The sequence below is a fragment of the Colius striatus genome, chromosome 11 (genome assembly GCF_028858725.1).
Source record: "Colius striatus isolate bColStr4 chromosome 11, bColStr4.1.hap1, whole genome shotgun sequence".
In the NCBI taxonomy this organism is placed as follows: domain Eukaryota; kingdom Metazoa; phylum Chordata; class Aves; order Coliiformes; family Coliidae; genus Colius; species Colius striatus.
The window spans coordinates 11338532-11354593 of NC_084769.1; the positions used below are offsets into that span (position 1 = coordinate 11338532).

At 47.0% G+C, this 16062-nt stretch overlaps 2 protein-coding genes across 6 annotated transcripts in view; both read right to left on the minus strand.

The window, feature by feature from the left end:
* Positions 1-3537: 3537 nt before the first annotated feature.
* Positions 3538-9019, minus strand: UMPS (uridine monophosphate synthetase). The gene is made up of 6 exons (XM_062004844.1): positions 8857-9019; positions 8418-8571; positions 6147-6815; positions 5320-5495; positions 4692-4806; positions 3538-4229 (listed from the first exon to the last, which is right to left on the minus strand). The coding sequence occupies exons 1-6, from the start codon at positions 9007-9009 to the stop codon at positions 4048-4050; spliced, it is 1449 nt and encodes a 482-aa protein (XP_061860828.1). The 5' UTR covers positions 9010-9019; the 3' UTR covers positions 3538-4047.
* A 1408-nt stretch (positions 9020-10427) lies between these two features.
* Positions 10428-16062, minus strand: part of KALRN (kalirin RhoGEF kinase) — a 527013-nt gene continuing 521378 nt past the window's right edge. For all 5 annotated transcript variants that reach the window (XM_062005204.1, XM_062005203.1, XM_062005205.1 and 2 more), the window contains one exon: positions 10428-15513. In XM_062005204.1, coding sequence (XP_061861188.1) covers positions 14965-15513 — 549 coding nt within the window. In that variant the 3' untranslated portion in view covers positions 10428-14964. The remainder of the gene's footprint in view (positions 15514-16062) is intronic.

Sequence of the window (16062 nt, forward strand, 5' to 3'; positions counted from 1 at the left end):
TATCTCTGGATATTTTCTCAGTATCCAGATACACTTCAAAGGTATCAGCTGCACTCCTCAAGGATGCTTCTGGTTCCCAGGCTGGCAGGCATTTTCCCTGTCAATATCTGAGCAGAGGTCTTCTTCTGTTCAGTATTTCCCCCCTATAACCAGGTCACCTTTATGGCTGCTCCCATCATCAGCCCACGATGGGACCTCTCAGCAAAGCAGCAACGATCAGTGTCAGGGAACGCTGCAGAGTTCCTCCATCTGGACAGTCCTGTTTGTGAAAGCATCTTTTATATGGCTATTAGTTGTTCAGAAGCAGATCAAAAGTGACTATACTAGCTTAGCCTCTCCTCCTGCAATGCCTATTTGGGCTAAATACAGCCTGTGGCATACCATCATGCTTCTGCTCAGGCCATGCAATAAGCAGGGACTGTGCAGTTACAGCCTTGCTCAGGCTTCCTCCTGTTCTCTGTGCTGGCCAGCCTCCACCTGCTACCCTGTGTTTTCACAGCCTGACTGTGCATAGCATCAGCTTGTGAGAAAAAGTTCAGGGGAGGACCTGCAAACAAAGCACCAAGCCTGAGGACAAAGTCAACCCAGGGTTGCTGCTCCCAGTCTGCAAACACCTACTAAAAGGGTTACAGGAAAACCTGAAGCTGGAGCAGGCACCAGGCTGAGTTTGAATATGCTGCAGTGTTACAACATGAAGCTGTACTTGTCAGTGTGGTACAGACTGACCAAGAACCCACAGAGTGATTACAAACCAAGAAAACATCCCGCCTGTCTGGCCCACAGTCCAGTTAAAGACCTTTCCAAAACAGACCTTTTCCCTGAGACAGTGACCTCTAAAACTCAAATCTGGAAACCAAGCCCCTGTGGGTGTTTCACATCCCTTTGGTCCTGTTCCCCAAGTACAATGTTTGTGTCTCTCGCTAGAAAAACCCAGAGCAGCAGCCTTTCCACACAAATCTCAAAGGAAGCGATTCCCTTCTTTTTCTGGGATCAAGGCTGAAATATATTTTCATAGGATCAGCCATGGAAACTGCAGTATCATTAAAATTACTGGTTAATAAAGGAATGTTGATACTGTGGCATACAAATCTCACTTCTAAGGACACAAATTTCAACCCAGCTGGTTTTGATTCGGTGCTGGGTTTATCAAGAGTTCGCAAGAATTTTAAGTCCAAGCCAAGCACTGTACTTAAGCAGTTACACTGATTAAAATGCCCAGCCTGGGTTTTCTTGACACAGCACTCATGCTAGACAAAGATACCCACAGTCTCAGAGAAACAGAGTGAACTGTGCTGGCAAATATGAAAAGCTATGGTATCAATTCCTTAAGGGCTCCAGCTTGTGCTGCTTGCACAGTCCCCTCTGCTGCTCAGAGCTAGAAGCAAGTCAGCCCTCTTTCTGCTGCAAGCACTGACAAGGCTTGAGCACAGCCTCATTTCACTATGAAAAGTGGGACATCTTTTCACTCTGCTATAAACCACACTCCAGAGTGGATTAAGGATCACAAATTATAAACGCCTGCGTGCCAGATAACAGCAGTCATGTGATGAGCCTGTAACTTAAATACAGCCTTATGCCTCTGCCCCAGACTCAAATCACATCAGAGAACGAGCTGCAAGACTTTCAGATTCATATATTATGATGCAAATGAGTTTTATAAATTGTGACCTAGTTCCCATGTTGGAAACAGTTGGGACCAACAGCAGGAATTATGCGATGAATGCGAGCAGTGGGGGCAGGCAAGGAAATGAACAGTTGTTCTCCATTTGAAATGGATTTTTAATCACTTCAGGTGCCTCAAAGAAAGCACACTGCACACTTGTTTACTATAATCATGCTGACAGAAGAATGCATGCAGGAGGTGACAGGGTTTTGTTTTACTAATTGAACCGTTTGCCACACGGGTGTCAGATGAAGCGCCAGAAGGCAGCTCTTTCTGGCTGCTTTAGAGGGCACAATGCAGGGCTGGGAAGTGAAGTTTTCCAACTGATGGCTTGTTTTGTAAAGAAGGGTGATGCATATTCCTGAAAAGTGACTGGATATGGGATCCCATCTCTCTCTTCAAATCCAGATGCCACTTTTTCCAGCTCTGCCCGGGGCCCACGGGGATGCAGCTGCACTGAGCGCAGCCACTCGCTCAACACCCAACACTGACCTCGCACAAATTGTGCTCATCCCTCTAACAGGCAGCCTACAACAACATGCAGTGCTGAAGACAGCTTTCTGGTAGACTCTAGTTTTAAATGAGGGCATCAGCAATGCTAAAACTTGCTGAAAAACAGCGATATTCTCACCCTAAGCATATCTAGAGTTGGTATCATTACTGAACCGTCAGAGCACTTAGGGCACTGACTCTCCTGAAACACAGAGTCCCAGCTCCCTCTGGTGGAAAAAGGAATTTCCAGCAACACAGCTGACATGAGAAAGTTTTGCTTTTGCTACAGGCCTCAAGGCCACGAGATAAAAGATGAGACAGCAAACAAACCCCAATCCTCCCTTCACTTTCAAGGACTGGAACGTCTTAGAAGTTGATGTGAAACATCTCGACTCATGACTGTTGCAGGAGGGCTGCACAAGATACACCACACATCATGTTTCAGCTCTGAAAGGTGACCTCCCTCTTCCCTGGAGTCCTCCAAATGTATATTTTGATTCTGAGTATGAAAGCAAATAGTTGCCACGAGGAAGACAAAACACAGAGACACTAAGTTCTAATATTCTCTCTACAATAGCCAAGTCCTAAGCCTCACAGGCAACTCAGTCATGGAGGGGAGTGGAAGCACTCGTTCAGGGCATGTGGGGTGTGAAAGGGTAAAGTCATCACCCCCACATGCCAGACAGCAAGAAATCTTTCAGTTGTCTCAAACAAAAGAAGTCCTCAGATCCAAGTCTGCATCCCTTGGTTTTGGACACTCTGCATACCAACAGTCAACAAAAAAACCCCTCCTTTTGAACTCCAGCATAACTCCAATCTTCTATTTTGATAGTCTTAGTGAAGAGTCCAGTACTAATAGCAAAAAACTCATCTCACTGGATAATTGCTGCTCCTAGTCTACAGGTAAGCGTGCTACCAAAAGAAACCCAGCTTTCTCTGTGTGCTTTGCATCAGCACAGGAACAGCAACAGGCTAGAACTGCATCACCACTCAACTTTCCCTTGCAATGAAAACGCAACTCTATTTCCAGCACACATACACTAGCTCTATTTAAGGTTACCCCATCCTTTCTAATCAAAAGCATAAAGACAAGATTTCTCCTTATTCACTGGGAAGAGTGGAAAGTAACTCCTGGAAGTATTCCAGCTATTGTCACAAAAAGTCAATAAAGTACCTTTTAGATCCATTGGAGGAATCAACAGCTCCACTGCAATTAAGGCACACAACAACCAGGTGGCTCTAACAAATTCTTGGTAGCTCCTGTAAACAGAATCATGAGCAATTCCTGCAGTCACAAACACACTAGAAAGACATTTTTAATGCTACTGGGGTCCTGAAAAGAAAATGTCACACTGCCAGAGAAGGAAGACTTACAGACCAAATAAAAGGAAAACAGTGGTAAAAAAGTATTTATTAAACAACACACTATTCAGTTCCACAGTGTGTGATGAAGGCTCACCCTTGCTCCTGGGAAGCAGCAGAGCCAAGCAATCCTGTGAGAGCAAGGCAGCAGGTCAGGTCTGCAGGTGATGTGTAAGAACAGTAAAATACTGCTTCCACAGCCAGAAAGAATTTGAGAGTAGGGAAAAAGAAACAAAACCAACAACAGCCAATAAAATACCCCCCGAGTGTTCTGGGCAACACTTTTCATCAGAGCAAAGTTGTTATGACTAAAAACTGGGCATGAAGTTTTGGTTTCAAATATTAAAACCCCCCAGTTGCATGTACAACTTGATTTATGTGTGTGAAACCACAAATAATAAAGTTAGTAGCAGATTCTTCGCCAAAAGGGCAGTTTTCTACTGGCTGAAGTGTCTCTGTATTTAAGTGGAAGGCTCACAATGACTGCAGCTCCATCAGGTTTGCTTATTGTCAGGGAAAGTGGCCTGCTTTCAATCCTCTGCACAAACACCAAGTCTGCTCACGTAGCTCTCCCAAGCTGCCTTCCTGTACTTCTCTGCTTCTTGGAGACGGTCTGAAGCTGACAAGATGCCACGTCCTACAATAATGATATCTGAACCTTTTTGGCCAACAACTTCCTTGGGGGTTAGGTACTTCTGTCCAAGGTTATCACCTGAAATAGAGACACCATTTTTTCTAGTTCATACAAAACTGTATCAACCAAAAACCTTCAAAGAGGTGCTAGAACAGAACAGGAATGCTGCTGCGGTTCTCACCCTAACACTCCCCAAACATAACTAGAAAATCTGTCTCCAACTAACAAACCCCCCATTACACAGGTCAGATTTGACAGATCATGAGAAAGGAGGGCACTCTCCATCCAAAGACATTCCCTACGTTTTAAGGGCTATGCTTTATGGTATACAGAGACCTCAGTACCCAGCAAAGCCGTGTAGTCTGCTGCTAGAGCTCCCGGGAAAGGAATCGGTGTACTCACAAATACAGAAAGGCAGCCTCCAGTGTCAAACACAGACTCTTCCCACCAGAGAATTGGCAGCCAAATCCTCTTCAGAAGTTACCTTTTCACTGCCACTTACTATATTTACAGACAGACTATAAATATTTCAGAAGTTACCTCCACTTTGCAGCTGCACTCCTGGAGTTAAGTGAAGAAATTCCGGTTTATTGCTAACTCTAGATCCAGATATGAACCCAAACACAAAATCCAAGTTGTCTTCAGCCATCTGTACCTGAGGAAGATCAGTAAACAGTTAGAAGTGATATCCCTAAAATTAAGCTCTATTAGCAGTGTGTTTTCATCCACCCTTTGACACATGAAGCTGTGCAAGGCAGGGTATGAAACACCTGCTCTTGCTTTACCAACACAAAGTCTCCCAGAGCTGACTTCCCCCTCGCTGATGCTTCTGCACTTGCAGCCAGGAACATGAAAGATGTTTCATTCTATGTTATAAATGATAGAATTAATGAATGTAAGCTAATTATTAAGGGAAAAAAGGGAGGGTGGAGCTAATAAGCAAACTTGGCATGTTTACTAGAATTGAGCATGAACTCTGACCACCTCTCACAATGAGCCTACAGCTGCAACCTTTAACCATCACACTGTCAAGATCCCTGAGTCTCCACAGAAATAGAAAAGCATCCCACTGTTAAGACTTTTGGAAGTGCAAATATTAGAAGCACACAAAACCTCCCTGTGACAACACCTGGCAAGCTTTTAACCCAAAACAAGACTGTCTACTTACTGCAGCTTTTGTGTATTCCCCCGTTGCGAGCGACCCTTGGGAACTCATCTGGGCAACCAGGAGGCAGCCACGCTGGAGAGGAAGGCCCACTTCCTTCAGACCCCTCACAACTCCAGAGCCTGGGACCACGTGGGCATTAACCATGTCTGACCAGGATGAGATTCTGAACACACCACCTGAGAACACAGACAGGAAAGCATGGGCAGAGCCTTGTTACAGAGGTACTGAGCAGGAAACAGCAGCTAACCAACAGACACCACACAGACAGTCATTTGCCTTCTAAAAGACAGTTTTACTGCTGAAATCTGACAGTTACAAGTTGAGTTGCATCAAATGGTTCTGACAGCTACCTAACCACAGAGTGTAACTTCAGAAACAGTATCTCACCTTCAACATTCACCTAGACATTTATGATAACTGAGAAATCCACTGTCACAGGTGCTGCTTTTCAACACAGACAAGAGAAAGTGAAATGGACGTGCAGCTGCAGCACCAAATGAAAGCCATATCTGAGCAAACAGGCATGTAATGGCAGGCTGCCTTCAGCAGCCATCCCGAGCTTTCTCACAGCAAACAACCCCTCAGAAGTACTAACTGAGCACAGTCATAGATTCATTAAAAAGTGTTTAGGTTGGAAGAGACCCTCTGGAGGTCATGCCCTCTGAGCAGGGCTGATCTCAAAGCTGCATCAGCTTGCTCAGGGCCTCGTCCCTTTGAATCTTCTCTAAGGCTGGAGATTCCACAATTCCTCCTGGCAACCTGTGCCAGCACTGCAGTTATACACACCAGCAGCAGAGTTACAGGAAGTGGAGGTTGATGATAATCACCTTCATATTGATGTTTCACCGTGTTTCCAATGTCTGCAAACTTTCTGTCTTCAAAAATCAAGAATTCATGTTGGTCTGCGAGCGCTCTCAACTCCTTCACCACCTCTTGCGTGAAATCATTGAGGATGTCTACGTGAGTCTTCAGGATACAAATGCTGGGGCCCAGGATGGCAGCTAACTGCAGCAACTCTTTGGAGCTGGTGACATCAGCAGAAAGGCACAAGTTGGTCTGCTTCCTTTCCATGAGCCTGAGGAGTTTGGCAGCAACAGGATGTACACCCGGCAGCTCAGCACGAGTGCCAAAGCTCAGCTCTTTACACAACCTCTTCACGGGAGCAGAGCCATTCTGAGACACTGGCTCAAACATGTTCCCCTCAATGAACTTCTTCACTTTTTCAACCATCTCAGCAGCAACGTCTCCCTGCTGCTGCAGAACCTCCAACACCCCTGACAACGTGCACACAGAGTGCAGGCGAATTCCACGCTCCTCTAGCCTGGCCTTCCCGCCCTGCTCCCTGTCCAGCAGCACTATGGCATCTGTGACTTTTAATCCTTCTTTCTGAAGAACTTCTGCAGTTTCCAGTACACTAGAACCACTTGTTACCACATCCTCAATGATCAAGCACGTTTCTCCTGGATTAACGCTGCCTTCTACCAGCCGCTTAGTACCTGGAAAACAAAAGCAAACATTCTGCTAAATAAAGAATGTTTCAAAGACTCCCCAAAACTTATCAGTATCAAAACTTTAACTTCCTGTGCTGAGGTAAAGATTTTGTTCCATGTAGAAGCATATGCTGCAGCATATCCTTAAGCCCAGCGGACTTCAAGAGACTAGGAACTTCATATTCACTGTTGGTATGCAGAGATGGTTATGTACAAAGAATACAAAGAATGTGCTCAGTTATCCCCTGATACCAGGTATCACAGTTCTTACTACAGCTCAGCCACTGACTTGGAATTCAATTCATAAACTATTCCAAGTTGCTTACTTCATAAGTAATTCCAAGTTCATAAAATACTTCTGTAGTTTACCAGAAGTTATGCTCCATTAACAAACCCAACATGTTGTTAATTGCCCCGTTTTAGATCTTTGGATGACTACAGAAGTTTATTATTGCCATCAATGGAATGAATTTGTATTACAGAGCTATTTATTCCCAGTTATTTACAACGTCTCCAAAGCAGGTACATTACTGGCACTCTGCAGCACATTTCCTCTTTTCCATAGGCCATATTCTGTGCCTAATATGCCTGTTAGAACAATTAGGAGTAAAGCCCCAAATGCCTTTGCCCTAACCAACAACAGGCACAAGGCTATGGAAGGCTTCCTGGCAACAACAAAAGATGCCTGGCTTTCCTGGGAAGCTGAGAGCAGCAGGAGAACATTATGGAGCAGAGTGGGGTGCTTAGACCATGACAGCCCAGAGAACAAGCCCAAGTGTTACACCAGAAACCTTGGGTCAGGCAGTTAAGTGCTGTCACAACTGACCTGTGCTTCACAAGCACAACATTTTCATGCCTGACACGCTAACATAAGAGTAGTATTTAGTTTTGATGAGACCACTTCATAGTTAAATACTGCTGGAAGAGTATAGGTCTCATCACATACAAAAATCCAGTTGCTATGATAGGTTAATGCTGCAGTCTTTTCTCCCTCTTCCTTTATCAAAGTCAAATAAATACTTCACTGGGTAGAGAGCTGCTTTTCCTTTGGTCCACCCTGCCCACTGATTACAGGATATGGAAGAAAAAGGGGTTTGAGAAGTAAATGAAGACTAGAAAGGTTCCTCTCGGACTCAATATGCAAAAAAGTTCAGTTTGGAGGTGAAATGTGGCAGTGGTCTCAGAATATCAGGGAAATTTAGTTAGAAATCTTGGTTTCTGGAAGTGACCAGTAACGCAGAACTATGGTCATGACAACAATAACTAAAAAAACCACTCCTGAAGAAAAACATAAACAAAAGAACCCCACAAAGAAAGCCAAACAAGCAAAAAAAATAACCTCTAAGAGCCTCCATATCTACTACAGCAGGATTCAGGTTGCAGAACACAGCTGGGAGAGCCTGACCAGGCTGGGGTGCTGCGGGAGGTGGACTTTGAGGGGTACAGGGGCTTCCCTTTGAATGGGAGTGGTAACCTGAAACTAGAATGGAGATGCTGCACATGACAAAAGAACCACAAATGTATGAAGTCACTAGGTGATCTCTAAAGGTCCCTTCCAAGCCCTACCATTCTATGATTCTACGATATTCTCGATTTGAAGGTTTTTACCGTAGTCTTTTGCCTCCTTCCTCCGTATGAGCATTGGGACCTGGTGCTGGACGCAGATGATGGTGGCCAGGGGCAGAGCGGTGTAAGGGACGCCGCACACGCACTCGTACTCCACACCAGCCTCTTGGGCCGTTTGAAAGAGAAGATCCGCCACCTGAAAAGGAAAAAACAGAATCTTTTTTAGGAGCCAGACCGCTGTGAGGTGACTAAACCAATGAATTACTACGGGAGGCGATGCCCACGCGGGAAAAACTCCTCCCCGCGATCCGACGGCCGCTGTAGCTGCAGCCAGCCCCGCGCCTGCACACGGCGGGTGCGCAGCAGGACCCCAGGCCCAGGGGGGCTCTCTGGAGAGGCTCCCGGAGCACTCCCGACCCTCGCTACCGCGAACCCCCGGCACCGAACAGCGCTGCCCGGCGCTCCGGGACAGGCCCAGCACCTGTCGGAGCAGCAGCGGGTATGAGACGAGGCCGCGCAGGTCGATGTAGACGGGAGAGGACCGGCCGCTCTTCAGCACGAACTCCCCGAAGCGCAGCGCGCCCGCGTCCCGCAGCACGGCCGCCACACAGCCCGCAGCCGCCGCCGCCGCCATGCCGCGCCGCCCGGGCCCTGACAGATGAGGGAGCGGCGCCGGGGAACGCTGTGCGCAGGCGCGGGGCCAGCGCGGCGTGCTGGGCGGGAACACACGGCCGCGGCCCTTGCCACCGCTGTGGGTACGGTCCCTCACGGCTGCGGACCCCGCACCACCCCGATCCTTCACCAGCCCGGCCCGCCACAGCCGGGGAGGAACCCCTCTGTGAGTTCCCGGGCCGCCCCCGCTCTGTTGATGCCTTAACCAAGGGCTGAAGGATGGAAAAACCTGCTGGGTGTTTTGTGGTGGGTTGGGATAAGAAGCCATGTGGGCTGAGTCGCAGCTGCCACAAGGGAGTCTTAGATAAAGGGCTACCAAGATGATTAGAGGACTGGAACATCGATTTCATGAAGGAAAGGCTGAGAAACCTGTGGCTGTTTAGCCTAGAGAAGAAAAGACTTCAGACCTTATTTAAGACTTAAAAGTACTTAAAGGGTGGATGTCAGGATGTCTGTTGTCTCCAGCGACAGGACAAGGGGGACACAAGCTGGAGCACAAAAAGTTCCGCTTAAGCACAAGGGACAACTTCTTCCATGTGAGGGTGAGGGAGCCCTGGCACAGGCTGCCCAGGGAGGGTGTGGAGGCTCCTGCTCTGGAAGTTTCCAGACCTGCCTGGATGCATTCCTGTGTGACCTGATCGAGGGGAACCTGCTTCAGCAGCGGGGTTGGACTGGATGACCTCTAGAGGTCCCTTCCAACCCCTACCATTCTGTGACCCTGTGATGAGATTGTAACTGTGTCTGGTAAGATTTGAGGGGGTGCAGATAACCCAGCAAGGCCCAGATAAGAAACCAGAGAACTCTACAGAGTGACGAGCTAAGACAATGACCATAAGTGGAAGAAGGAGCTGAGAGTTCACAGAAAGGATACTAAAGAGATACCTTCAACAAACCACTGGGGACCACCAAAACCCCACAGAGTGCCCTCAGAGACCCAGGCCACATGCATAATGGCTATGCAAATATGATAATTAGTTCCAGGAAAGAGAATGAAGATGTCTATTTATTCCAGGAGATATAATGCATATGTATGTAATAGGGCTGTGCCCTTAGGGGAGCACAGGCCGCTGCTACAGGGTGGGTTTGATGGGACCCAGGACTTTCTCTCTGGTTCGGCTCTAAGGGTGGCTCCTGAAAGGCTACTTTGTTGGTGTAAAGCTATGAGTTAGTTGAAGCAATAGGCCCTTGCTCTGGTTTCCTGTGAGCATCCCTCTGAAAAAATATGAGCTGAATAAAGCCATCAACAAGCTCTCAGTCTTCGAGGCCTCAGAAAGATTGCCATAGGTGTGAAATAAGACTGACCCAGTCTTCTCTGAACAACTGTATTTAATCAAAAAAGCCCAGAAACGGAGTCATTTGTATACTCTATTTATAGGAATGCAAGGACAGGAGATGTACAGTTTGAAGCTACATCTGTAGATGATCATATATACTGCAATATAGTAATAACAACATGGGACAGCAAGTAATCACCTCACAACAGTACACATGAGTGATTAGACTTACAAAGGAAATATTTACAAACTTACTTTTACAAAACAACATTGTGTGCGTACAAAATGAAATCCGCAATAAAACTCAAGATACATTTAAGGCAGACCAGCAATACACTGAAATAATTAAGGCTGTGGAATTACTTTGCACCTTGAAAACGCTGAGCTGTTAGCAATACTGTTTCTTTTTTCCTCCTTCAGTTGATTGTTGCAAAGATTGGAAAGCAAAAATCGATGTGTTCCAACTGTTTGCTCTTATCTCGGGGAATAAGTCTGAGATTTAACGTGGGGTGGGTTTTTTTTGCACTTTATATTGCATTTGCCGTCCGAAAGTTATCAGCAAATTGACCTCAAGTGGCAGAGCAACGCTGAACAGTTTGGTAGAAAGAGAAGTAAAAGCACCAGCATCAGAAGTTGGACATGAAGGTGAAGTATGGCTTGAGTAGAGAAGATGTTGGTTTCACTAGCTTCGTAATAAAGACTACAGTTACAGCGAATATTCAGCATCCTGATGCTATGGGAACACACCACGATACAGATCCCAGAACGAGAAATCATCACTTGATGGCAGTGTGCAGTCAGCCTAGTAAAAGGGGGATTTAATTTATCTCCTTGGGAAAGCACCGTTTTTCTGATGGGACGGGAAAGAATGAGCTGGGAAATAAATGCGAGCGCTGTGTCAGAGGAGAATCTCCCTCTGTGGTGCAAGGGACAGAAACAAAACCAGGTGGTTAAGCCTCTGTGTGCATTAATTACCTGTTAGACCTTTGTATACACAGACAAGCCTCCAGTTCTGCTTCTGAAGTTGATGTTATCCCAGGTCACTCAATGCAATCCCCTCGTTGCAAGGGTATTAAAATACGGTTACAGAGAGTCTGGCCATAATGTGCAGTTCTGCATTTGGCCTTTATTCACAGTATTTGTTGACATAGGCCTAATGGCATCGTCAGAAATGCTAATAAACAACACTGAAGCCCCAGAACTTGTACAGATCAGTTGAGGGCATTGACTTTGTCTCAGCATTAACTCGGTTTAAAAGCAAAATGATCTTAAAGATAAATGTTACTGAAAGAAATCGATTTAAAACAGCAGGGTAGTAAGACTAAGCAAGGTGGGTACAAGTACTTGTACCAACCTTGTACCAAACTTGTTGGTACAAGTAGGAAGAGAGAAATTTCCTAGATTTTAAAGCCTGGATTACTTTAAAATAGTAAAGTCTCAAACCCTGGATGTTCCAGCCATGTCACGGGCAACATTTCATGCACAAAAAAAAGCCCAGTAGCTGGAAATGCTGCCAAGGGGGTTGGCTGTGGTGCTTCTCACTCCAAACCTCCTTACTGAGCTTCCTCCCATCATCTCTTTACAGCACAGTTTACAACAGAGTTATAGGACCTGTTGGATCTGTAGAGAGGTCACAGCTTGGCTCAAAAAGACCTCGAGAGAGCAAGGTCAGAATACTTAACTCTGTCATACAGCAGCATTTTGTGTCAACTTGATGATATTCAGGCAAGAAAAAAAAAGTCTTTGAGAGAAAATGCAAGAATGGTTGGTAGTCTCAGACGTATCTGGAAGTGGTGACAGGCTCAAATGTTCCTGAATGAGCTGTTTCAAGAATGGTGCCCAGGAAGGGGAGTTCCCCAACGTGAAGGTGGGAAAAGCAGAACCCTAAAGGAAAGCAACCCCATAACATTCAAAGTCTTCAGAGTTCAGCACCTCCAGCTCTCCCTTGAGGAGGAATCTCTTGAATCTGAGCACCAATACATAAAGGTGTATCTTCTTTCAGCCTTTTGGGTGGGCTTTTCCTGTTATTTGCTAGTGGTGAGAGGCTTAAATATCCCTTTGAACAATCCATCTTTTTCCCTCCGTGCATCCAAAGCATCTGCCGTTGCGGTTTGAGATGTGAACGCAGGAGGTAGGAAAAGAAAACAATAAATAACTCCAGATTTCACGTCATACATGAGAATTCGTTTGTATTAATGCCAAGGAGAAAGACTGTGGCTTAAACTGTACCCACAGGCCTAATAAAAGCTGTGGGTTAAACCACACTTTGATAAACTGTTGTTTTTTTAAGGGCAGCACAATCACAGCACAAAGAGCCAGCTCTGGCAAATAGGAAGAAGTACAAACAGTCCTGTAGTGAGAAAGTACCTGAGGCTGGTGCTAATTAAAGACACCCCGTGATGACTGCTGCCTGAAGAAGCTGCAGTTGCTAAGGAATGGCGTATTTCACGCTCTTGTTCGGGATGAGAGTCTGGTCTTTGTCTCAGAGGTGCTGCTGATTGTTTAGAAAATTAGCTGCTGCGCTACAGAGGGGAACTAAGAGAGGTTCTAGCTGATCCAGAAGGTTTAGCCTTGTGTGAACACCATCTCTTTCAAGCCTTTCCACAACTTCCCCCTGCCTTAGACCCTCTCTCCATCAGCCACGCAGCCTCGTACGCTGCTTCAGACTCTGCTCAGGCACCTGAGCTCACCACCCCTCTGGCTGTGGCTCCCTGACTTCAAGGTCTGGGCTTGTATGAGGTCTGGGCCTGTATTGCATGCACACGGTGCTGAACATTGCAGGGGTGTTATTTTGCTGTGCCTTCTCTCTTCTCCACTAGCAAAATACTGCTCACTCCAGCACATTGATAGAGCAAGCACAAAGAGAAAGGCCAGGTCTCCTGCCTGCCGTGAAACTGAGCTTGGAGGTGGATCAAAAGCCAGGCTAGCAGAGCCCTGAGGATGTAACAGTACTTGCAGAGCTGGCAGAGACAGCTTTTGCTGCCACAGATACATTGCAGGCTCACAGTGCAGTTACTTGGATGGTACATGAAAATAAGACTCTTCCTCTTACAAGAGAGTCTATACTGAGCACACATGGTCAGATCAAGCCCTTTTCCCCAGGAAAACCTTTGGTAGCAACTGATGTTTCCCACTACAAGCACAGCAAGGGCACTCAGCACCAAAGTGCTTGCTTGCATGCCAGGGGTTAAAACACCCATCTCTTCGCTCCTTACCCCACAAGGCTGTAGAGATTTACAGTGAGGCAGCAGGATGGGGAAGCCCCAGCCGGGGAGGTGTTTCCTCTCTCAGTCTCACTGCTAGAGAGGGAGATTCAGCCAACCTACGAAGTGCTGATTTGTCACTGCAGGCTCCCTGCCTTGGTCACGCCTCAGGCTGGCTCCCTCACTGTAACATCAGTATGATGATGTTGCAACTTGGCTTGCAAGAGAGGAATGTTTTAATTGTAATTTGTATTCTATTAGAAAACAGGCTTTGGACATAAAAATATCCTCACGAATGCTTTGGTGACGAGGTGCTAAAGGCGGCAGGGAGATATTTACAAGTTTGGAAATGAAATAAGCGATGTTACTTTAAACACTGGGAACAATTCTCAAGCTGTAAGCATAAGGATGAACTCACCACTCCTACCACTCAGCACTCTGATGGACTTTGGGCCAAGCAATTTTGAAGCTAGAAATGGAACAGGATCCTTTATATATATATATATATATATATATTTATAGATATGATACAACATATGTATACTGGAAAACCTGTGATAGAAAAAAAATTGTCTTCGTCGTCGTCATCTAGTTTACAGATACTGCAAAAATTGGACACGGCCTTTTCTCAATGCACAGGTTTTGCAAAAGATTTCTGTACAGTGTGTATAAAATGCTTTTCTTAAAAAAACCCCCCATCATGGTCCCATTGTGCTTAGTCAAACCCAGCTGTACGCGCCAGTCAATCCGTTGCCTCTCCTCGCAGCCCCTAAAGGTGCTGCCCGTTGCCTCGACACAGCAGAAAGCCCGAGGAATAACAGGGTGGGGGGGGTTGGCCCGAGGACTATCAGGCAATGAGAGTGTATCTAAGCCATGCCACCACAGAAGCTGGCCCAGCAGTGACTAGGGCCTGATCTTGCATGTCCTAGGCAGGCACAGCCCCCACTGAAATCCGGGCAGAGCCGGGCACTGGGGTGTGCAAAATCCGTCTGTGAACCTGCAGCAGGCTGGCAATGATTTCAGCAAAACCCCCCTGCAGGCCAGCTCTGTGGCAACCTAATCTCACTCCCCCCACTATCCTACTCCCAGTCTCTCGGATGTGTTGAAAAAGGGTTCAGCAAGGTCAAGAGGATTTGTTCTTATAAGGCTGCCTCACCAAGATTAAGGCAACTGCAATTTTGGCTCTCGTTTCCAGTCGGTGTTTGCTTCCTGCAGTCTTTCTTTTGGTGGTGGATACGACAATCCCAGGTGTCCCAAGGGGAGCTCACAGAGGGAGCGGGTACCCATCACCATTTAGGTGCCCAGGAGCTGGGCAGGGGCTGCCACCTCCACTGCGAGCTGTACCCTGCACGTAGGGAAGCCGCAAACGGGACTATGTACAGCGAGACGTGCTTTGGCTCTCCGCACTCTGCCTGGGTGGGGGAGCCCAGGGCCGGGCCGTTACGTGCCTGGGCTCAGCCTGCTGCTCATCAGGAAGCTCTTGACGCCGGGGAGCGGGTGCACGTCGTACTGGTGCCTGCGGCGCTCAATGAAGGACGCCAAGCGCGAGGTGTCCAGCGGCATCTTGGAGTAGCTGCCGTTGTGAGGCTGTAGCCACGGGTGCTGTAAACAAGTGGCTGCTGTTGGCCTCCTCCTGAAGTCTTCCTGGAGGATCACGTTGATGAAATCCCTGGCGGCGTGACTCACGTCGGAGAAGTACTCAGGGGGGAAGCTGAAATCGACTCTGCACACGTTGATACAAGTCTCCTCTCTGCTCTCGTCCAGGAACGGAGAGACGCCGCTTAACATGACGTAGGTGAGGACCCCAATGCTCCAGATATCTGTGCTCAGTGAGACGGGAAGGCCTTGGATAACTTCAGGAGCTGCAAACTCCGGGTTCCCGAGGAGGTGGTGGACGTGGTAATGACCCGTGATCTGAACTGCATCTTCCAAGTCAATGATCTTGACACGAGGTACTGGGATTCTTAAATCAATGAGCAGATTTTCTGGCTGTTGAGAAGATGATAGCAAAAAAACCTAATTATATTTTTGCAAAGCAAATGTGTAGGTCTCATTTAGAATCACAGAATGGTGGGGGTTGGAAGGGACCTCTAGAGATCATCCAGTCCAACCCCCCTGCCAAAGCAGGTTCACTTAGATCAGGTCGCACAGGAATGTGTCCAGGTGGGTTTGGAAACCTGCAGGGAAGGAGACTCCACACCCTCCCTGGGCAGCCTGTGCCAGGGCTCCCTCACCTCAACAGGAAAGAAGATTTTCCTTGTGTTTAAGTGGAACTTTTTGTGCTCCAGCTTATGTCCATTACTCCTTGTCCTGTCGCTTGAGATAATAGAAAAACGGGCTGCCCCATCCTCCTGACATCCACCTTTTAAATACTTGTGTTAATGAGGTCTCCTATTAGTCTTCTCCAGACTAAACAACCCCAGTTCCTGCAGCCTTTCCTCATAAGGAAGATGCTTCAGATCATCTTGGTGGCTCTGTGCTGGACTCTCTCCAGCACTTCCCTGTCCCTCTTGAGCTGAGGAGCCCAGAACTGGACAC

Coding starts and splice junctions, on each gene's coding strand:
- UMPS (XM_062004844.1), bottom strand. CDS start 9,009: ATGGCGGCGGCGGCGGCTGCGGGCTGTGTGGCGGCCGTGCTGCGGGAC. Junction 5,496..6,146: donor GGTGAAACATCAATATGAAG/GTGATTATCATC, acceptor CTGTGTTCTCAG/GTGGTGTGTTCAGAATCTCA. Junction 4,230..4,691: donor AGTGCAGCTGCAAAGTGGAG/GTAACTTCTGAA, acceptor TCTCTATTTCAG/GTGATAACCTTGGACAGAAG.